This window comes from Bufo gargarizans, chromosome 1 (genome assembly GCF_014858855.1).
Source record: "Bufo gargarizans isolate SCDJY-AF-19 chromosome 1, ASM1485885v1, whole genome shotgun sequence".
NCBI lineage: Eukaryota > Metazoa > Chordata > Amphibia > Anura > Bufonidae > Bufo > Bufo gargarizans.
In genome coordinates, this window is record NC_058080.1 from 732834283 (window position 1) to 732858547 (window position 24265).

Consider the following 24265-nt stretch of genomic DNA (forward strand, 5'->3'; position numbering starts at 1 on the left):
AAATGTATGATTTAAAAAATACAAATGTATACTGTTGCACAATTTTGATCAACTTAATAACATTTTATTAAAGGCAACCTGGTAGTAAGTGTGAGACTAAGCAAGGGTTATTTTAAGGGGTTCTCCCTGGATTAGAAAAAATAGTTTTTTTTTCTCCATCAGAACAGTACCATTTCTGTGTGTGAAATGTGTCAGGTATCGCAGCTCATCCCTATTCTAGTGAGCAGTGATGAACTGCAATGCCAGATACTGCCTGTGCACAAGAGCGGTGCTGTTTCTGGAGCGAAAAAAAGTCAATATCTTTTATTTTTTTTGCAATCTCAGAAAAAACCCTTTAATTTTATACAATAGAAACTACAGCAGTGGTCATTATTAGATAAAGATCTGTTATATGAAATACAAGGTGCATATGTTGGACAAGTAAAAATATCTCTAGATTTGTATCAATCATAGTCTGTACCATAAATAGATCTTATATATATACACACTGTACTTTTATATCTTTTATGTTTTTAAAGATAATTATCTGTAAAATATAATGTAAAATCTCACAGCTCCTCACAGAATGGAACATAGCTATAAGTTCCATACAAAGGTATGTACTGTATACTTTTGCAACCATGTTTTTTGTTTTTTCTCTCCAGTGCATTTATTATTTAAATATATGCATCTAGAGTGGATTGAAAATATGCTACCGTTTCGTGTATGCAGCTCCTATATATCCCTAGTCTCTTCCTGCAGTCCTGTGCTACTCTTCTATCTGCAGATGTAGTAGAGTGGGGGAAAATACAGGTCTGCATAGGAGCTGTATACATAAAACGAAAAGATTACTTGCAAGGTTGCTTTATTTTCTTATGGTACATGCATTTAGACCAATGCAAATGGTTGCAAAAGTCTTCATACCCATGAAAGCTGGCTGTTATAGGAGCAGGAGAACGGAAAGGACGGATTGGGCACATAACTGAGCAGAGCGGAGCCTACGGACCCCATAGACTATAATGGGATCTGTTAAGTTTACGCTCAGAAGATGATTTTGGAGCGGAGACGAAAGTACTGCATGCAGGACTTTTGTCTCCGCTCCAAAATCATCTTCTGAGCGTAAACCTAACGGGCCCCATTATAGTCTATGGGGTCCGTAGGCTCCGCTAGGCTCAGTTATGTGCCCAATCCGTCCTTTCCGTTCTCCTGCTCCTATAACGGAGCAGGAGAACGGAAAGGCTGAACGCTGGTGTGAACGAAGCCTTAGGCTACGGCTGAAAAGTTAGTGGCAGTGGTGAAGAACAAGGTCGGACTCAGTTCTCTGCGTTAAATCTTAAACCAGCAAAATGCCGGGCTAACAAAGTACGATCTACGGAAAATGGAAAACCCCTTTAAATCTATGGGGGTATTCTCAAGAGTTAGAACTGCATCATAGACTGAGGCACTTAGAAAGTGGTTAGATGACCTATAAGACATTACAGTAATTTGCAGGTGAAGGCTGAAAACTGGACAATCCCTTTAAGAAAAAAAAAAAAAAGGAAACATGTAAAAGATTACAGGTGCAGCCTGAGTATTTTAAGCAATGTAGAACATCTGACAATGGACAAGAAACTGTTCGACATCCTTCGCCTCGGAGAAGATAATAACATAAAAAGGAACTGGGACAATATCAAGTTTAAAGAACTGCAGGTCCCAATTCCTGTAATGGAAACCTTCTCTGTCTAGGACTGGAGGAGAATTGTCAATTTCCAACATATAAGAATTATCTACAGCAGACAAAAGGTAACCTAGATTATTAAGGTTTGAGATTGCGCTGAGACTTGCTGCTGTGAGAGAGGGAGATAAAGCCTATAAGCTGGAAAGTATGTGACAATGCTGCGTAGCACTTACTATACAATTATACCTATGTAGGTGATGGGTATAGTTTGGACTGCTATTCATATTAGGGGTTATTAATTTTAAATCCTGAAATTAAATTGTTTTCCTGAGTGTCAGGTAAAGGCAAGAAGAACTTCTATTAAAGTGCACAAGCTGATGAGACAAAAAGTGACCTGTATATGTTTACTAATTAAAAGAGTTGCAGTATGCATCACAGTTCACTCATGTGACAATTGCAAGAGGTTTTGCAGCCACTAGGGTCTACATATTTGCTTAAAGTGGATCTCCGCTATCAATCAGTATATTTTTAGGTCCACCGTTCTGTGTTGATTCATTTCTTTATATACCTTTGCTGTAATCGTAGCTCAGTTGTTTTGATACCAATCTCCAAATCCCCTACATAGGTACGGGTTATAAAGAAAAAACATTCTGTCTTCTTGCAGCCACCACTAGGGGGAGCTTAGAAACTTACTGCATACTTCAGCTCTGTATATAAATAGTACATTCCTGAGCTCCCTCTAGTGGTGGTTGCAGGCAGACAGAATTTAATGTGTGTGTCTATGTGGGAAATTTGGAATTCTGTATCAGGAAAAGTATTGTAAGAAATTAATTAGCATAGCATTTTGAAGCTATTTTGATTTGAAAAATTACAGTGTGAAGTGTGATTTAAGGGTAGACCTTCACTTAAAGGGGTTTCACTGGGAATGAATAAATGTCATAAGTGCTTGTATACACTATTTGTTACTCCGGTATGTCCATAAGGGCAATCTTGAGAAACGCAGCTGAAGGAATGGAGTAGAGATAGGGATATATGTCATCCCCAAAATCAACACATTAGACCCAAAATTTAACAGGAAGTATATTAGGAACTATTGAGAATTATATTAGCCATATGACTAGGTTCCCATGGGTTGCCAGCAAGGTTTTAAATTATTTAATGTTCACTAAGTAAAAAAAAATTCTAGAATCACTGTGAGAAGTCCCTGCAGTACCTTCTTATGGCCAGCAGATGTCACTGCTGCTAAAGCCGAAGTCAGCAGTAGTACACGACTTACGACATGCTGGAAAGTGCAGTTCAGTGATAGCTGCAAATTCCAAAACCCTTCAATGTGCAGACTAGAAGTCGACAATATAAAGCATACGAGTAAAAACTTAACCCTTGAGTTGGCTGTCAAGTAGGACATGGAAAAACAAAAGTGACACAATATACATCTTATAAAAATATTCTGTTAATTTTACATCTAGCTGGTAGTTTCAATGCAAGTCGTGAAGGATAATGTTTAAGAATAAAATATCTATGGAGAGCACTTAAGAGAATAAAGGTAGAGCCTGAGTGTCATAGACATTCTAGAACATCTCATCCCAGTACACACTGCTTTACTTAAAGAGAGTCACAGCAAATGAACACTCCCTTTAAGCTCCATAAATGGAAGGTGGAAATTGCAAGTGTCATTATTTCTAACCGATCAGATAACAGCTTTCAACAGACTAAAGCGGCTGCTATTTCAATGAGGAGATAAGGGGCTGCCAGGCACATAAATCGTCACTTATCTCTTATGGAGAAAACAAATGAGGGCACCCCTCCCGGCCCCCCAGTGTGAAGAGTTAGGTTCTCAACACCCATGGGCTTCACTGAATGTCTGTGGATGCATGTATCTGATGCGGTTTCTATGGGATATTTCAGTTTTAAAGTGTGTACATTGCAAAACATAAAGTGACAAAAGTACAAGGTAGTCAAGAAAAAACACTCAACAAGGCAGAAAGCAAAACCTAATAATTTGTTCCGCTTTGGAATAGTGGGCCTGATGGTCAAAGCAGATGTGCATCTCTAGACCTGGAGTTTCACTTGTCCTATTCCGCATGTTGCCTTTGATAAGCCAGTCATAAGTAAACAACTCAATGAGTAGCTCCTCTCTCCTGCCCTTTTAAGAGGCTCAGCCCATACCGAAACTAATGATATCACTAATTCTTGAGGGATAAAGTGACTGTGTGATGACTCAAGTTCCTGGTGAGCCAAGCATCGGCGTCTCCACCATGGTTCTATTCCAACGGGATCAGGGCAAAAAGCTTGATGGGTCCATGTAACCCATTCCAAAACTTTTCATTTCACCTTCATTTACAACAGGTTTTAAAAGGCCCATGAGCTTTTCCGCTTGAGTTGTCTGGGTCTTTTGTATGAATTCCTTCATGACATCTCCATCACTCGGCGGACTTACCTGAGGCTCTAGGTTTTGCATTAACACTAACGTGCTGTCAGCCTCAACCCTTTCCACCTTGGAATATTCCTGGTTTGGAACCAGTATAGAATATTGGTCCGTTCGCACTTTGTTTTCTTTGTGTTTTGGTACTAATGCTAGGGCACTGTTTTGGTTCACCTTATGGACTTCGACATAGTCCATTGATCGAGGCGCCATGAAGGGCGTCTTCTCGTTGAGCAGCAAGTTCAACATGTCCGCCTCAACACCCTTGGAATGCAAATCTCCCAAGTCATTCTGTTTATTTGATTTATTGTCATCAGTGTTCTCGGTTGTTCGAAAGTACACAGGTTGTCTCTCGTCTTCCGTTGGCATTGAAAATTCCGACAGTCTGGCATTCATGACACCAAGCGCCAACTTACAGACGTCTGTGACATTGTGATAACTGGATTTTGGTGACTGGTTGCTGGATGTTTTACCATCAGACCAAATTAAAGAATTGTTATCACTGAAATTTGAAAATGTTGTGTCCAGTGCTTTGTTTTGTAGAGACCAAGGAGATTTGGCAGTCAAGTGATCATGGATACCATTCTGGATGCTTTCGAAACCCTGTGATGAGACTCTTTGGTCCTTAGTTCCTTCGAGAAGAGCAAAGGGGCTATCGCAGCTTCCACGGCCGGAATCATTGTCTGTATCCACAGGGTTGACTTTCATGTGTTGGCACTGAGGTTCTCTTTCTGGACTTGAAATGAGGTGCTCTTTGCTGTCATCTACCTCTAAAAATTCCACCAGAAGGTCTTCACAATCTGAGGTTGGAGGGAATCCTTGACAGCCAAGAGCACCCAACAGGTCTTCAGATTTTCCACTCTGGTAAAGAGAAGAATAATATTAAAATGATAAACACCCACATATACTTAGACATATCTGAAGACTCCACTGTCCACAGCCAATTTAAGTAGTGCTACTCTTTTTGCTGTTTCATTGATAGTTGAAGGCAGACCAGCAGTGGCTCACAGTTGTAAGAGGCCTCTGGGAAAAAAAGTTTGGTGGGGATCAGATACCACTTAACTACCAAAAAAACACTTGCAACCACATATACCACATATAACTGCCCTCTCCTACTGTGTCCTTCTCCCATACCATGTAGATTGTAAGCCCTCACGGGCAGGGCCCTCTCTCCTTCTGTACCAGTTTGTAACTCGTCTGTATTCTGTATGCATACCCCTTTTCATATGTCGTGATCATCTCCACTGAAGTTTATGGTAGTTACCAAGATTGCTGAGCCATTGACTCCTTGACTTCAATGGACAGGGTTGCATAGATGCCAGGCCACCTCTTCACACCTGCAGCTTACATGGGGAATGGTGGGGTTGGGAATCGAAAGCTCAGTTTCACCCCTGGACAGATGATGCAGTTGTGATTTTGAGAACTGAAGAACTGGCCTGGGCAGGGGATGTAGTTGGTGGAAACTCCATGTTCCCTCCCTATAATCCAGCCCTGTCTAAACAGGTAGTGCAGGACCATACATACCATAGAAGTTTCAGCTACCATGGACCAAGCTCAGGAATACCCCACAACCCTTCCCTAATCCTGTCATGGACTGAATCTTTCTATAGCCACCACCATTGTAAGCAATTAGCCTAAGGCGTTTTATGTCGGTAATAAAATCAGGAGATTTTGTACAAAATATAGCAGCACTTACCTTAAGTAGTTGAGTATCAAATCCCATAATTTTTGGTCCGGGAACAGGAGGACATATACAGGACATCCAACTAATGCAAATCAATAAATAATTAAAATAAGGCAAGGTTCTAAAAAATGTATTAACATAAATTATTATCGAGACTGAATACGATTCTGTAGTAGAAAATGTAGGCTACGTTCCCTGGTGTCGAGTGGGTAGGTGATGTTCTGTGGCTTCCAGTGGGTAGTGGGGGTTGTTACAGAGATGGAAGTTTATAGATGGGACCAAGTTAAGGTGAAAATTACAGTCCTCCCTTGTATTCAGTTCTTTATGAAAGGATTGTTAAGTAAGTTTCTTTGGTTTGCAGTAAATAGTGAGGGGGAATGGGGGTAGGTAATGTTCCCTGGTGTCTAGTTGGTGGAGGTAATATTTCCTGGTGAAAAGTTTTGGTGGAAAATCAATTTCTTTGTTCAGTGATTAAAGAAATGGTTAGGTTATATTCCCTGGTGTCCTGGTGGAAGGGAAGTACTGTCATGTTCTATGCTTTTAAAGTCTAGTGAGTGGACAGGGAAGTGAGAGCAACATCTATGATCTAGATAAATACATCATTCTGTGCTCAGCGATTGAGGAGAGGGTTAGGTTATATTCCCTGGTGGAAGGGAAGTAATGTTCTATGGTTTCCAGTTGGTAGTGAGGGGGATGTGGGTATGTCCTATACTTTAGTGTCTAGTGGGTGGGCAGGGAAGTGAGAGCAACATCTGATAAATACATCATTCTGTGCTCGGTCGGTGATTGAGGAGAGGGTTAGGTTATATTCCCTGGTGTCTAGTGGATGAGAACGAAAGCAGTAGGTAATATTTCATGTGTTGAGTGTCTAGTGGTCTCACAGGTGAAGTGCCTAGTGTGCGGGAAGGTTCCTTGGTGTCTAGTGGGTGAGGGGGTAATATTTTGTGACTTCCAGAGGACAGGGAGGGAGGAGGAGGTAGGTAATATGCCCCAATGTCTAGTCAGTAGGTGGAACATTTCCTGGTGTCTAGTTGAAGAGGTGGATACATTCATACCCCAGGGATAAGAGGGAGGGCAATGTTATATTCCCTGGTGGTCAGTGGTTAGGAGGGAAGTGCACACAGGTTTTCTATTCCCTGGTGGTCAGTGGTTAGGAGGGAAGTGGACACAGGTTTTCTATTCCCTGGTGGTCAGTGGTTAGGAGGGAAGTGGACACAGGTTTTCTATTCCCTGGTGGTCAGTGGTTAGGAGGGAAGTGGACACAGGTTTTCTGTTCCCTGGTGGTTGGTGGTTAGGAGGGAAGTGGACACAGGTTTTCTATTCCCTGGTGGTCAGTGGTTAGGAGGGAAGTGGACACAGGTTTTCTATTCCCTGGTGGTCAGTGGTTAGGAGGGAAGTGGACACAGGTTTTCTGTTCCCTGGTGGTTGGTGGTTAGGAGGGAAGTGGACACAGGTTTTCTATTCCCTGGTGGTCAGTGGTTAGGAGGGAAGTGGACACAGGTTTTCTATTCCCTGGTGGTTGGTGGTTTCTTCTGCAGCACATCTACTCATATATCATCTCTTATCAATGTATTTCTCTGTATAATAACCAGTGGGTACCTACCTGTATCCTTTCAATGCCAATGTCCAGATCAATGTCAAGCATATGATGACCGACAACACAGCGATGGATATCCAGAGTGTCAGGTCTCGTTTCTTTGTGACTGGAGGAAAGATAATGTCATTGATAGGTTAGTATTTGTATGGGTGGCATATGACTGGGTCACAAGAAGGGAACGCCCATCCAATACATAATACGTCTAGGGACCTGGCATTGGTACATACAAGTCATCGGCACCATGTGCAAAGGATGGGCACAAAGGTCATTCTGCAAGTGCAATGAGCTATGAGATATGATGGGAATGAATCTAGAGGGGGCAGTTTAGTTCTAGCTTTATCCCAGGGGTGCACTAGAAACCATTCTCTGAGCTCTTCATAAGAAACGTAGTTGCGTAAAAAAATTATTTGTGCTGCCATTAGGGGCAGCATAGTTTTATTATTGGGCTAATTATTGGGAGTGTTGAGCTCCCCCTAGTGGAAGCTGCAGGCAAAGATAAATTGCGCATTTTCCCGAGCGAGTGCAATACATTTTAATGCGTTTTGCACGCGTGCATGAGAAAAATCGGCATGTTTGGTACACAGACCCGAACCCGGACTTCTTCACAGAAGTTCGGGTTTAAGTTAGGTGTTGTGTAGATTGTATTATTTTCCCTTATAACATGGTTATAAGGGAAATAATAGCATTCTTAATACAGAATGCTTAGTACAATAATAGCATTCTTAATACAGAATGCAAAGTACAATAGGGATGGAGGGGTTAAAATAATAAATATAAAAAATAATTTAACTCACCTTAATCCACTTGTTCGCGCAGCCCGGCTTCTCTTCTCTTCCTCTTTCTTCAGGACCTGGGTAAAGGACCTTTGATGACATCACTGCGCTCATCACATGGTCCATCACATGATCCATCACCATGGTCATGAATCATGTGACATACCATGTGATGAGCGCAGTGATGTCACCACAGGTCCTTTTCCTCCTGCACAGCAAAGAAGAAGAAAGGAGAGAAGCTGGCTGCGTGAACAATTGGATTAAGGTGAGTTAAATTATTTTTTATTTTATTATATTTTAACCCCTCCATCCCTATTGTACTTTGCATTCTGTATTAAGAATGCTATTATTTTCCCTTATAACCATGTTATAAGGGAAAATAATAATGATTGGGTCCCCATCCCGATCATCTCCTAGCAACCGTGCGTGAAAATCGCACCACATCTGCACTTGCTTGCGGATGCTTGCGATTTCCACGTAGCCCCATTCACTTATATGGGGCTTGCGTTGCTGTGAAAAATGCACAATATAGAGCATGCTGCGATTTTCACGCAACGCACAAGTGATGCGTGAAAATCACCGCTCATGTGCATAGCCCCATAGAAATGAATGGGTCCGGGATTCAGTGCGGGTGCAATGCGTTCACCTCACGCATTGCACCCGCGCGGAAATCTCGCCCGTGTGAAAGAGGCCTAAATGTTTCCTTCTTGAGCAGCAAGTATTTTACACAGTTGCAGAACTTCCTAATATGCAAGGACTAAATCCATTTACGGTACATAAAACTGGCCTTTCCTTTAAGGCCATGTTCACACTTTGCAGTTATATTGCTGTTGCATTCAGTCTCAACAATGCTCTGGAGTCCAGACTGATACATTGTAGCAAACCAGTAGAGAGATTTGTGCAGCAGCTACTGATGGGTTTAGCTCACAGAGCATTGTCTAGACTGGATACAACTGTGCTAGTTTGTTACAATGTATCAGTCTGGAGTCCGGGCTGTTTAGCTCACAGAGCATTGTCTAGACTGGATACAACTGTGCTAGTTTGTTACAATGTATCAGTTGCTAGTTTGTTACAATGTATCAGTCTGGAGTCCGGGCTGTTTAGCTCACAGAGCATTGTCTAGACTGGATACAACTCTGCTAGTTTGTTACAATGTATCAGTCTGGAGTCCGGGCTGTTTAGCTCACAGAGCATTGTGTAGACTGGATACAACTGTGCTAGTTTGTTACATTGTATCAGTCTGGAGTCCGGGCTGTTTAGCTCACAGAGCATTGTCTAGACTGGATACAACTGTGCTAGTTTGTTACAATGTATCAGTCTGGAGTCCAGGCTGTTTAGCTCACAGAGCATTGTCAAGACTGGATACAACTGTGCTAGTTTGTTACAATGTATCAGTCTGGAGTCTAGGCTGTTTAGCTCACAGAGCATTGTCTAGACTGAATACAACTGTGCTAGTTTGTTACAATGTATCAGTCTGGAGTCCGGGCTGTTTAGCTCACAGAGCATTGTCTAGACTGGATACAACTGTACTAGTTTGTTACAATGTATCAGTCTGGAGTCCGGGCTGTTTAGCTCCCAGAGCATTGTCTAGACTGGATACAACTGTGCTAGTTTGTTACAATGTATCAGTTGCTAGTTTGTTACAATGTATCAGTCTGGAGTCCGGGCTGTTTAGCTCACAGAGCATTGTCTAGACTGGATGCAACTCTGCTAGTTTGTTACAATGTATCAGTCTGGAGTCCGGGCTGTTTAGCTCACAGAGCATTGTCTAGACTGGATACAACTGAGCTAGTTTGTTACAATGTATCAGTCTGGAGTCCGGGCTGTTTAGCTCACAGAGCATTGTCTAGACTGGATACAACTGTGCTAGTTTGTTACAATGTATCAGTCTGGAGTCCAGGCTGTTTAGCTCACAGAGCATTGTCAAGACTGGATACAACTGTGCTAGTTTGTTACAATGTATCAGTCTGGAGTCCAGGCAGTTTAGCTCACAGAGCATTGTCTAGACTGGATACAACTGTACTAGTTTGTTACAATGTATCAGTCTGGAGTCCAGGCTGTTTAGCTCACAGAGCATTGTCTAGACTGGATACTATTGTATCCACAGGTGAGAGCAGGATTACTCCCTCTGAATGTAAACTACAGTGTTCTCATTCACTGCCAGCAAACAGATTTCTTAAAAAGGCGAAGAATTGAAACTTAAACTGTTATAATAGTATTAAAGAAAGTATAAAAAACTTTTAATTTTACATTACGCCGGCATAAAGCTGGAGAACTCCTTCAAACCAGCATCTGGATCTGAATACTTTTATAATTGCATGTAGTTAAAAACGTAGTATATCCAGTGAGTTATTCAATAAAATGTATCCGTATAGCGCCACCTGCTGTTTGTTCCTTTCCTTATTTCTTGTCCACCTCACTGAGGTGGTCACATGCACTCAGTTTGTCACCAGCCCTATCTTCTGTTAGAATCTGTGGCAGTTACAAGAAGATCGCCACAGCAAAAATTACATGCCCCCTAAGCAAAGACATGCCCCCTGTGCTGCCAACTTGAAAGAAATAAATCTAGCAGAAAAATGGGGAGACCTCTGGATACATGGGAACCTTGAGATCTGTAACCCTACATTGCTGTACAGGCTCATGGTCAGATGCTGTAAGATACTGTCTGATCCTTACCTCCAGGGATTTGAACATAACCTTCCTCACCCCATTCGCTCCATTTTCCGGTATCGGCCTTGCATTGTACTTGGACCACGTAATTTTTTCCTGGGGTTAAGCTAAATAATTTCAGCTTGGTTTGTTGTTCAACTATATGTTCCTAGAATGGGGAAAAAAATTTGGAAATCATTTAAAAAAAAAGATGTGTATTTGCAGTAATAAAACATTGCAAATCAAAAAATTATTAAAAAAGGGACACCTTATGGTACCTTGAGATTAGACAAACGGCAGGCGGACTCGAGCCCATCTGCCTGTTTATACAGCAGCCTTTTTGCAGTAAAGCCAATGTATCTAAACTGATAAATTTGCTTGGTTAATGCACTGTAGGAGTCAGATACATGGGGATGCTGGATGTGTAAATCAACATAAAATATTGGAATCGGTCGAATTTCACGAGTTACATAATCTACTTGAATCACTTTTAAAGCTCATTTCGGATTTCTCTTAGATGACCAGAGAGCAATGCATTGTAGAACTTCAGATGACAGCAGCAGAGTTTAGAGATAGTGGTATTGTATTCATAGTGATCGGGGGCGTAACTACCATAGCGGCAGACCAGGCGACCGCTATGGGGCTCAGGGCAAGAGGGGGCCCAGTCATAGTTGGGATCATCTCCTCTTCTACTGGAGGTGAAACTGGAAAACTTGGTCAGGACTCTACCCTCTAAAGGAACAACTTTTAGCAAACGAGGCAGTGGAAGAATGGCCCAAGGGTCATTAAAAGGGTTTAGGCAGAAACCCTTCTGTCCTGTGTGGGGGGCCTGGTTGGATCCTTGCTAGGGGGTCCTTACTTTCTCTATGTACAGCCACTGATAGTGATGTAACGTCCCATGAAAGCCACTGAATGCCACCATTGATGTTACACTGCAGGGGCTTACAGCCATCAGGATTACAGTTTGTCATTAAAGCACAATCATTACGAGAAAAAAATTGGATGACAGTGGTCGGAGGCTCAGAGAGACTTGGCAAGTATCACAGTTTTTTTCTAGATTTTCTGAAAACGATCCCGGACGAGCCCCCAAGTTTTTAAAGGTCTACAATGAATAAGCCCTATAAAGCTCATTTTACCGTGACTTACCTCCCAGATTTGCTTCTTCTCCTCTCTAAGGCGCACTTGATACTTTAGTGTCATCCACCCGGTTTTAACATCAGCCTTCTCTGGTGGCTTCCATTTTACCATAAGAAAGGGCAAGCTGGATTCTAAACCCTCATAGGAGAAGGAGAGGTTTCTGGGAGGGTAAGGTTGCACTAAAAAGAATAAAGAAGATGAACATAAAATTATTCAATAAAATAATTAAGAATTTATTTTCTATAATGGCAGAAGTGCAACTTGAAGCTCGTAGGTCATAGAGCCCTAGGTACCATGTGCTAGGTGACCCTAGGTACAGGGGAAATCAGTTCTACTACAGTGACATCTGTATCTGGTAGGATCCCCAATATCACTGCCTCGTGTGACCCAGGGATCAGTAGTGTATATTTATAATTCTAATGACATAAAAAAATCTTTTACTTATTTTCCAAACAATTTGTGTGTACTGAGGTGAAGACGTGCTACGTGATGTCTACAGCTACTGGGGAGGTCAACCTAAAACTGCTGATAAATATAAAAGGGACATATTTATAGACGCCATGGGATAAATATACACAGGCTATAGGATGGTACAGCTCAGCTTCTAAGCTATGGCCTATTTACGGAACGTATAGATGCAAGATGACAGCTCAAGAACAGATGTTACATCCATAAAGAGAGAGGCAGGGAGAGAAGAAAGGAAGAAGGAAAGAAAGAAAGGAGATAGATAGATAATTACATAGATAGATATGAGATAGGTATTAGATAGATAGATATATAGATAATAGATAGATAGATAGATATAGATAGATCTGTAGATAGATAATTAAATAGATGTGAGAGATGGATAGTTGTTTGCAATATAACAATGGATTTGTATTTATGCAATGTTTCTCACACTTATTGATATGAATACTGTATTTTTATACACCAGATTTATTAAGCACCCACTTAATAACATAATTGACATATGTGTATATACAGGTCCTTCTAAAAAAAATTAGCATATTGTGATAAAGTTCATTATTTTCTGTAATGTACTGATAAACATTAGACTTTCATATATTTTAGATTTATTACACACAACTGAAGTAGTTCAAGCCTTTTATTGTTTTAATATTGATGATTTTGGCATACAGCTCATGAAAACCCCAAATTTCCTATCTAAAAACATTAGCATATTTCATCCGAGCAATAAAAGAAAAGTGTTTTTAATACAAAAAAAGTCAACCTTCAAATAATGATGTTCAGTTCTGCACTCAATACTTGGTCGGGAATCCTTTTGCAGAAATGACGGCTTCAATGCGGCGTGGCATGGAGGCAATCAGCCTGTGGCACTGCTGAGGTGTTATGGAGGCCCAGGATGCTTCGATGCGGCCTTAAGCTCATCCAGAGTGTTGGGTCTTGCGTCTCTCAACTTTCTCTTTCCAATATCCCACAGATTCTCTATGGGGTTCGGGTCAGGAGAGTTGGCAGGCCAATTGAGCACAGTAATACCATGGTCAGTAAACCATTTGCCAGTGGTTTTGGCGCTGTGAGCAGGTGCCAGGTCGTGCTGAAAAATGACATCTTCATCTCCATAAAGCTTTTCAGCAGATGGAAGCATGAAGTGCTCCAAAATCTCCTGATAGCTAGCTGCATTGATCCTGCCCTTGATAAAACACAGTGGACCAACACCAGCAGCTGACATGGCACCCCAGACCATCACTGACTGTGGGTACTTGACACTGGACTTCAGGCATTTTGGCATTTCCCCCTCCCCAGTCTTCCTCCAGACTCTGGCACCTTGATTTCCGAATGACATGCAAAATTTGCTTTCATCCGAAAAAAGTACTTTGGACCACTGAGCAACAGTCCAGTGCTGCTTCTCTGTAGCCCAGGTCAGGCGCTTCTGCCGCTGTTTCTGGGGAATGCGGCACCTGTAGCCCATTTCCTGCACACGCCTGTACACGGTGGCTCTGGATGTTTCTACTCCAGACTCAGTCCACTGCTTCCGCAGGTCCCCCAAGGTCTGGAATCGGTCCTTCTCCACAATCTTCCTCAGGGTCCGGTCACCTCTTCTCGTTGTGCAGCGTTTTCTGCCACACTTTTTCCTTCCCACAGACTTCCCACTGAGGTGCCTTGATACAGCACTCTGGGAACAGCCTATTCGGTCAGAAATTTCTTTCTGTGTCTTACCCTCTTGCTTGAGGGTGTCAATGATGGCCTTCTGGACAGCAGTCAGGTCGGCAGTCTTACCCATGATTGCGGTTTTGAGTAATGAACCAGGCTGGGAGTTTTTAAAAGCCTCAGGAATCTTTTGCAGGTGTTTAGAGTTAATTAGTTGATTCAGATGATTAGGTTAATAGCTCGTTTAGAGAACCTTTTCATGATATGCTAATTTTTTTAGATAGGAATTTGGGGTTTTCATGGGCTGTATGCCAAAATCATCAATATTAAAACAATAAAAGGCTTGAACTACTTCAGTTGGTGTGTAATGAATCTAAAATATATGAAAGTCTAATGTTTATCAGTACATTACAGAAAATAATGAACTTTATCACAATATGCTAATTTTTTTAGAAGGACCTGTATATATATATATGGTGCTGGGAACACGATTCATTGCTTGACAGAGGCTCCATTGAGTTGAGCTGAAACGTTGCAGAAGTATGGACTCTGCTTATACACAGAACTGCATTATTTCAACTCATCGAGCGTTATGAGGCACAACTCGTACTGTCCCAATTAGTATTAAATTCGGCTCTGACACCCCTGTATTTAACTATGGCAGGGATGCCCAACCTGTGGCCCTCCAGCTGCTGCAAAACTACAACTCCCAGCATGACTGGACAGACTACAGATATGGGTCTACAACAGGGCATTGTGGGAGTTGTAGTTTTACAACAGCTGTAGGGCTGCAGGTTGGGCATCCCTGAACTAGGGAATCTGTTTATAAAGCTGATACAAGGCTGAAACTTAAATGTTACCAGCGTGGTACCTCCATATGTCAACCATTAGTCATGTGTCTGTGTTATTTTGCAGATTACTTACCTATGTCAAGTGCCTCAAATCCAAAGAGTTTAGATGCGTTCCACCCGAGAGCATTGGAGGCGTTCACGATGACAACATAATACATCCAAATGGAGACATGAGCTTTACTGAAGTAGCAAGAGTTTGGACCTGAAGTGTGATAATCTGGACACTCAACTGGTGTTTTATTTCTGCATTAAAAAAAATCATGAGATATTTAAGTTAGACACTGCTTCGTGAGCAAAAAACAAAAACCTTAAACAGAAAATAACTATTATAATATTGCTATCTACGGTATTTACAAGAATATAACTACTATAATACTGCCCCTATATACAATAATATAACTACTATAATACTGCCTTCTATGTACAAGAATATAACTACTATAATACTGCCTGCTATGTACAGGAATATAACTACTATAATACTGCCTCCTATGTACAATAATATAACTACTATAATACTGTCTCATATGTACAAGAATGTAACTACTATAATACTGCCCCCATGTATAAGAATACAACTACTATAATACTGCCCCTATATACAAGAATATAACTACTATAATACTGCCCCCATGTATAAGAATACAACTACTATAATACTGCCCCTATATACAACAATACAACTACTATAATACTGCTCCTATGTACAAGAATATAACTATAATAATAATGCTGCTATGTGCAAGAATATAACTACTACAATACTGCCTCCTATGTACAAGACAATAACTACTATAATACTGCCTCCTATGTACAAGACAATAACTACTATAATACTGCCTCCTATGTACAAGACAATAACTACTATAATACTGCCTCCTATGTACAAGAATATAACTACTATAATACAGCCTCCTATGTACAAGAATATAACTACTATAATACTGCCTCCTATGTACAAGAATATATCTACTATAATACTGCCTCCTATGTACAAGAATATAACTACTATAATACTGCTCCTATGTGCAAGAATATAACTACAGTACTGACTCCTATGTACAGGTATATACATACTATAATACTGCTCCTATGTATAAGAATATAACTACTATAATACTGCTCCTATGTACAAGAATATAACTACTATAATACTGCTCCTATGTACAGGAATATAACTACTATAATACTGCTCCTATGTACAAGAATATAACTACTATAATACTGCTCCTATGTACAAGAATATAACTACTATAATACTGCTCCTATGTATAAGAATATAACTACTATAATACTGCCCCTATGTACAGGAATATAACTACTATAATACTGCCTCCTATGTACAAGAATATAACTCCTATAATACTGCCTCCTATGCACAAGAATATAACTACTATAATACTGCCTCCTATGTACAAGAATATAACTACTATAATACTGCTCCTATGTACAAGAATATAACTACTATAATACTGCTCCTATGTACAAGAATATAACTACTATAATACTGCCTCCTATGTACAAGAATATAACTACTATAATACTGCCTCCTATGTACAAGAATATAACTACTATAATACTGCCTCCTATGTACAAGAATATAACTACTATAATACTGCCTCCTATGTACAAGAATATAACTACTATAATACTGCTCCTATGTACAAGAATATAACTACTATAATACTGCTCCTATGTACAAGAATATAACTACTATAATACTGCTCCTATGTACAAGAATATAACTACTATAATACTCCTCCTATGTACAAGAATATAACTACTATAATACTGCTCCTATGTACAAGAATATAACTACTATAATACTGCTCCTATGTACAGGAATATAACTACTATAATACTGCTCCTATGTACAAGAATATAACTACTATAATACTGCTCCTATGTACAAGAATATAACTACTATAATACTGCTCCTATGTATAAGAATATAACTACTATAATACTGCCCCTATGTACAGGAATATAACTACTATAATACTGCCTCCTATGTACAAGAATATAACTCCTATAATACTGCCTCCTATGCACAAGAATATAACTACTATAATACTGCCTCCTATGTACAAGAATATAACTACTATAATACTGCTCCTATGTACAAGAATATAACTACTATAATACTGCTCCTATGTACAAGAATATAACTACTATAATACTGCCTCCTATGTACAAGAATATAACTACTATAATACTGCCTCCTATGTACAAGAATATAACTACTATAATACTGCCTCCTATGTACAAGAATATAACTACTATAATACTGCCTCCTATGTACAAGAATATAACTACTATAATACTGCTCCTATGTACAAGAATATAACTACTATAATACTGCTCCTATGTACAAGAATATAACTACTATAATACTGCTCCTATGTACAAGAATATAACTACTATAATACTCCTCCTATGTACAAGAATATAACTACTATAATACTGCTCCTATGTACAAGAATATAACTACTATAATACTGCTCCTACAGTCATGTGAAAAAATTAGGACACCCTTTGAAAGCATGTGGTTTTTTGTACCATTTTTAATAAAAGGTTATTTCATCTCCGTTTCAACAATACAGAGAGATTAAAGTAATCCGACTAAACAAAGAAAACTGAAGAAAAGTCTTTTCAAGATCTTCTGTAAATGTCATTCTACAAAAATGCCTATTCTAACTGAGGAAAAAGATAGGACACCCTTGCCCCTAATAGCGAGTGTTACCTCCTTTGGCTGAAATAACTGCAGTGAGACGATTCTTGTAGCCATCTACCAGTCTTCGACATCGGTCTGAGGAAATTTTACCCCACTCCTCAATGCAGAACTTTTTCAGCTGTGAGATGTTTGAGGGGTTTCTTGCACGTACAGCCCTTTTCAAGTCACCCCACAGCATCTCAATGGGATTCAAATCTGGACTTTGACTTGGCCATTCCAGGACTCTCCATTTCTTCTTTTTCAGCCAATCTTTGGTTGATTTACTAGTATGTTTTGGGTCATTGTCATGTTGCATGGTCCAGTTCCGCTTCAGCTTTAATTTTCTAACTGATGGTCTCACATGTTCTTCAAGCACCTTCTGATACACAGTAGAATTCATTGTGGATTCTATGATGGTGAGCTGACCAGGTCCTGCTGCAGCAAAGCAGCCCCAAACCATGACACTTCCACCTCCATGCTTCACAGTTGGTATGAGGTTCTTTTCTTGGAATGCTGTGTTTGGTTTACGCCAAACATGTCCTCTGCTGTTGTGTCCAAATAATTCAATTTTGGACTCATCTGTCCAAAGAACATTATTCCAGAAGTCCTGGTCTTTGTCAACTTTATCTTTGGCAAATGTCAGTCTGGCCTCGATGTTTCTCTTGGAAAGCAAAGGTTTCCTCCTTGCACACCTCCCATGCAAGTTAAACTTGTACAGTCTCTTTCTGATTGTAGAGGCATGTACTTCTACATCAACAGTAGCCAGAGCCTGCTGTAGTTCTCGAGATGACACTTTAGGGTTTTTGGAGACCTCTTTTAGCATCTTGCGGTCTGCTCTTGGGGTGAACTTGCTGGGGCGACCAGTCCTGGGCATGTTGGCAGTTGTTTTGAAAGCCCTCCACTTGTAGACTATCTTCCGGACAGTGGAATGGCTGATTTCAAAATCTTTTGAGATCTTTTTAAATCCCTTCCCAGACTCATAGGCTGCTACAATCTTTTTTCTGAAGTCCTCTGACAGCTCTTTTGCTCTCACCATGGTGCTCACTCTCACTTCAACAGTCAGGAGCACACCAAACTAAATGTCTGAGGTTTAAATAGGGCAAGCCTCATTCAACATGCAGAGTAACGATCTACTAATTATGTGCACCTGGTGTGATATACCTGTGTGAGATCTGAGCCAATTTAAGAGGGAATACATGTGAGGGTGTCCTATCTTTTTCCTCAGTTAGAATAGGCATTTTTGTAGAATGACATTTACAGAAGATCTTGAAAAGACTTTTCTTCAGTTTTCTTTGTTTAGTTGGATTACTTTAATCTCTCTGTATTGTTGAAACGGAGATGAAATAACCTTTTATTAAAAATGTTACAAAAAACCACATGCTTTCAAAGGGTGTCCTAATTTTTTCACATGACTGTATGTGCAAGAATATAACTACAGTACTGACTCCTATGTACAGGTATATACATACTATAATACTGCTCCTATGTATAAGAATATAACTACTATAATACTCCAATCTTACTTTTCTGTCCAGTACATTAGCGAGTGGTTAGTCGGGAGTCCACCATCAGACCCGGGCTGCCACCAGCAGGTAAGCGTTTCCTTCTCATAGGATCGGCAGTGACTGACACTTGGTTCTCCTGGGGGTGACTGAGCTGCAGGATGATACTGAATGAGTAATCAGCTTTCTAAGAATCTGATACATCTAAGAAATTGAATATTAATGGAAAAGACAGGATGTGATAACTTTTTTTTTTTTTTATTAAAATACTTGCCATTTAATGCTGTTGCTTTAAATACAAGTGGTACCAGCAGGATACAGATCACCTTCTGCAGCATTATGGCTGCTGGTTTCAAGTTCAAAGCTGGACAATTAAGGTTTAACTATAAGAGAAAAAAACATTTGGTTTCATGGATGTATTCGTTGCATGAGCATTGCTTTTTAAACCTGGGAGTGTAGTACCCTCTCTGGCCTGCAGATGTCACTGTTGTTTTACACAAAGGCCATAAAACTTGCAACAATGCAAAACACTGACCCCTAGTGGCTGCAATTTAAAAGCACCTAAAACAAGGGCCCCCAACGTAGCATGTGCTATTTATTATACTGTTGTCTTATGTCGCAGAGGGGCTGTAAGGGCCCCCATCAGACACCCTGGCTGGACTACTCTGTTCATTGTGGCCTCTTATGACAGAGAAACCAAAGTAAGGATATGAGCAGGATACAATAACCCGGTCAATATGAAGCATCAGGTTACGGTATGAAGCTCTCTGACAATGGCTTACTGGAATATATCCAGGCCGGGTTACGGGAAGCCTTCCAGACCTCCATGTACTGGAGCTCTATCATAAAATCACTCCACTGCATGATCACAAAGATCTGTGTACATTTTATGGAAACACAGTTTAAGTACTGATTGCAGATCTACCGGATTCCGCATCCTAACCCAAGACGCCCCCGGTACCACAGGCCATGTGAAAAGGGTTCAGTACAGTAATATTCAGTGCAGACTCTCTGCCCTATCATAACAGGGCTCTGTAATGCACCCAAAGTATTAAATTCGACATATTACAAAAATAACGGATCTGTAAATGATGGTTTCCACGTAGTAAGATGTCACAAATGGAAAACAGTAGAAATTGTAAAGTAAAGGGGTTGCTTTCTTCCAAAGGTAGCCCCTCCAAGGTCGACCAGTTGTGTGCGATATTGCATCCCTGCCCCATTCACTTCAATGGAGCCGAGCTGCAATACCAGACACAACCTATGGGCGGGGGAGGCGCTGTTTGTAGGAAGAAAGCAGCCATGTTTTTGTAATACTGGACAACCCCTTTATTTAACCCTTTGATTTATTTAAGGTGGTTATCATTCCTGCCTGCTTGTAGTATCCTGGCTAGTATTCCACCCTTTTGGCCGTCACCCCCTAGGATTTTAACCTGATACCCACCATTTTGGACATGTCCTTCTGAGTACTGACCATTGGCTGCCCAGAACTTTGCATCTGGCTCATTATCAGCAGTGGGCTTGCTGTCAATGGCAGTGGGAGCAGTGGCCAGACTGGGAAAGAACATTTTTCCATGAATGGGGTCAAGCGTGGGACGATCCCTTACACTCTGCTAGCCGGCTGTCTAGGTAAGTTCCATAACATAACCAATAGCATCTCAAAGTGGAGGTTCACTTTAAGGGAATAGTCACCAGGGATATATATTTAAAGGGCCCCTGTCATTTATTTTTATTTTTTTGACACATCACAGTCACATGACAGAAGTTTGGATCGGCGCGGTCTAGGCCCTGGGATCCATTTAATCGCTCAAATGAAGGACTAGAATCACTGAGCTGATCCCTGTGTCAAAGCTTTTCTAAAATAAGAGGTGCCCTTTAAAGCATCATACACAGCGATACATTGTTTCTTTACATAGAAACATTTGGCTCTGAAAGAAAACACAAAATTCTAAAATTAAACAAAGGAATCCACGGTTTCAGTAAGAATGTGAGGTAAAGTATGAGGAGCGCGTCCTCCTGAGAGCGCCGGAATGTCCTACAGTAACAGGATCAGGTCCGAGAATTCCTGCCGTAATCCCAACAAATGTGTGACAATAAGCAGCGGTTCACGGATTGGTCACAAACAGGGAGCAATTCATTAACCTCTTACAGAGGCTTCATTTTTAAAGTTAAAGGGGTTGTCCGGGTTCAGAGCTGAACCCGGACATACCCTTATTTTCACCCCGGCAGCCCCCCTGAGCCTAGCATCGGAGCATCTCATGCTCCGATGCGCTCCAGTGCCCTGCGCTAGATCGCGCAGGGCACGGGCTCTTTTGTTTTCAATAACACACTGCCGGGCGGTAACTTCCGCCCAGCAGTGTGTTCGGTGACGTCACCGGCTCTGAGGGGCGGGCTTTAGCTCTGCCCTAGCCGTTTTACTGGCTAGGGCAGAGCCAAATCCCGCCCATCAGTGCCGGTGACGTCACCGGGGTTCCTGTCAGCCCCATAGAGAGCCCGGTACGTCACCGGAACTCAGAAAAATGCCTTTGCCCTGTGCGAATTTAGCGCAGGGCAAAGGAGAGCATCGGAGCATGAACTGCTCCGATGCTCATGCGAGGGGGGCTGCCTGGGTGAAAATGGAGGGATGTCCAGGTTCAGCTCTGAACCTGGACAACCCCTTTAATATTAACTATTGATTGGTGTATAGACTAATCTACTTTGTGTTTCAATTTCTCACTTTTTTCAAGATATGTGCCTACTGTCAGTGAATTGAGGACACCTTAGTTTCCATTCAGAAGCAGTAATCCTGTCCATAGCTACTTCTGCCCTCAGCTGAGAAGTGGATACAAATGTATCCAGTCTAGACAATGCTCTGTGAGCTAAACTGCCCGGACTCCAGACTGATACATTGTAACAAACTAGCAGTTGTATCCAGTCTAGACAATGCTCTGTGAGCTAAACAGCCCGGACTCCAGACTGATACATTGTAACAAACTAGCAGAGTTGTATCCAGTCTAGACAATGCTCTGTGAGCTAAACAGCCCGGACTCCAGACTGATACATTGTAACAAACTAGCACAGTTGTATCCAGTCTTGACAATGCTCTGTGAGCTAAACGGCCCAGACTCCAGACTGATACATTGTAACAAACTAGCAGAGTTGTATCCAGTCTGGAGTCCAGGCTCTTTAGCTTACAGAGCATTGTCTAGACTGGATACAACTCTGCTAGTTTGTTACAATGTATCAGTCTGGAGTCCGGGCTGTTTAGCTCACAGAGCATTGTCTAGGCTGGATACAAATCTGCTAGTTTGTTACAATGTATCAGTCTGGAGTCCGGCTGTTTAGCTCACAGAGCATTATCTAGACTGGATACAACTCTGCTAGTTTGTTACAATGTATCAGTCTGAAGTCCAGGCTGTTCAGCTCACAGAGCATTGTCTAGACTGGATTGCAATGCATTAGAGTGTAGCAGGGGCTGACTGTGTGGGTACAATGATAACCACTTCTTTTGCTGGTGCCATGGTCGTCAGAGGGTATTACTGAAGTCAAGCACCCTGCATCCAAATTTTTGCCAAGCCCAGCTATTGCTGGGGTGGCGTCTGTCAGCCCCAGCTTCCCCTTGTGGGTGATTGTGCAGGATCAACCATAATTAGTGATGTTCTATTAGAGGGGTGTGGCTAGTTAGTCACAATAGTTGATATTTCAATTACAGTTTTTTTTCCCACTGTCTTTGACCTGGGATTAAAAAAAGTTGCATACACCAGGTGGCGCTGTTGTTTCAATCAATACTACAAACAACCTGCTCTTCGCACACAGCTCAGCTATGTAAATAAAGCTAAGTCGGATTACAGGGGAGTTTCTTTTTTAAGAAGCACTGATGCTTTGTCTTTGTTTACACAAGCGCATGTGAGAACACCCCGTCCTACAGTTACCTCATCGCGGTAGGACTGAAATCACACAGCTCTGTTCAAATGCCTAGAGCAGTGCAGACTTTATGTATCCGCCCTGCCTTCCTGAACTGCAGCGACAGCAAAATAGTGAGAATGTTGCTATAGACTATGCGTCATTTCATACAGCTGCCAGAAGAGGGTGCAATTTGCAAAGGTAAAGGGGTGTGCTGTGTGTTCATTATGAATTACAGAGGATTGGGAACCGCTATGGGGTCGACATGAACCCCATGCATAGGTTATGACAATATTTTACATATACTAATCAAAGACAAACCAATTAAAGTGGATGGAGGTTTGGATCTACATATTTAAAGGGGCTTTGATATTGATGGTCTATCCAATAAGCTGTTTGAAGACGCCGTTCTGGTGAGATCACATTCATGAGACTTCTACTGTAGACTCTGTTATAGCGGTTATAGCCAGTGTACATCTATACACATGACAGCTGCCCCAACACACCCAGCACTGCTATATCTCTATATGACAGCTGCCCCAGCACACTCAGCTCTGCTATATCTCTATATGACAGCTGCCCCAGCACACTGCTCAAGTGAATGGAGATGAGCTGCAGTACCAAGCATGGCCCCTATCCATTGGACAGTGCTGTGCTTGGTAAGTGGTGAGGAGGCTGCATCCCCCACCAGGGTACCATGGTCTCCTCAAACAGCTCATCAGCGGAGTTGCCAGGAGTCAGACCTCAGCCCATCTGTTAATGATGACCTAACATAAGGTAACCAATATCAGAATCTTGGAAAACCCTTTTAAGGAGGCATCAGCACCATAGAGGCAGACAATGTAGTTCCTTTGGAGCCCATAGGAAGAAACAAGCCTAGCTTGGGCTAACCTATATCACAAGTCCAAGCCCCAATTTGCCCTAGATAGAGGTTTCCAAATGGGGAGCATGCCTATCGCAAAGCTAAACAATCCCAGACAAACCAGTAGTGTTGTCATGAGGACACAGACATAGAGGAGCTTCAGACCAGGGGTGGACCAAGACCTCAAGAGGACCCTTGTGCAAGAAGGTATATGGGCTCCTTGCTCTCTAATAGCCCAGCCCTGAGCCCACATTAGGTCTTCTCTCTAAGGAACTTTATTAGCTTTATGCGTTTTAATAAAGACAGTGGGCCCCGTTACCTCCTGGGCCCCTGCCCTACTGCATAGGTTGCAGGTACATTATGTCCATCCCTGGCCTGAACCATCTGAGTAACAACATAATGAGAATGCTGAGGCTATTGCACATGGCTGCCAGCAGAGGGTGCAATATGG

General features: G+C 41.5%; 1 protein-coding gene across 1 annotated transcript in view; it reads right to left on the bottom strand.

Moving 5' to 3' along the window:
• Positions 1-1152: 1152 nt before the first annotated feature.
• The window catches only part of PRLR (prolactin receptor), a 30037-nt gene continuing 6924 nt past the window's right edge, over positions 1153-24265 (bottom strand). The window contains exons 2-9 of the mRNA XM_044276417.1: positions 19348-19456; positions 19095-19227; positions 14932-15101; positions 11908-12077; positions 10789-10930; positions 7346-7445; positions 5755-5824; positions 1153-4919 (exon numbers count right to left, since the gene is read on the bottom strand). Coding sequence (XP_044132352.1) covers positions 3912-4919; positions 5755-5824; positions 7346-7445; positions 10789-10930; positions 11908-12077; positions 14932-15101; positions 19095-19227; positions 19348-19411 — 1857 coding nt within the window. The 5' untranslated portion in view covers positions 19412-19456 and the 3' untranslated portion in view covers positions 1153-3911. The remainder of the gene's footprint in view (positions 4920-5754; positions 5825-7345; positions 7446-10788; positions 10931-11907; positions 12078-14931; positions 15102-19094; positions 19228-19347; positions 19457-24265) is intronic.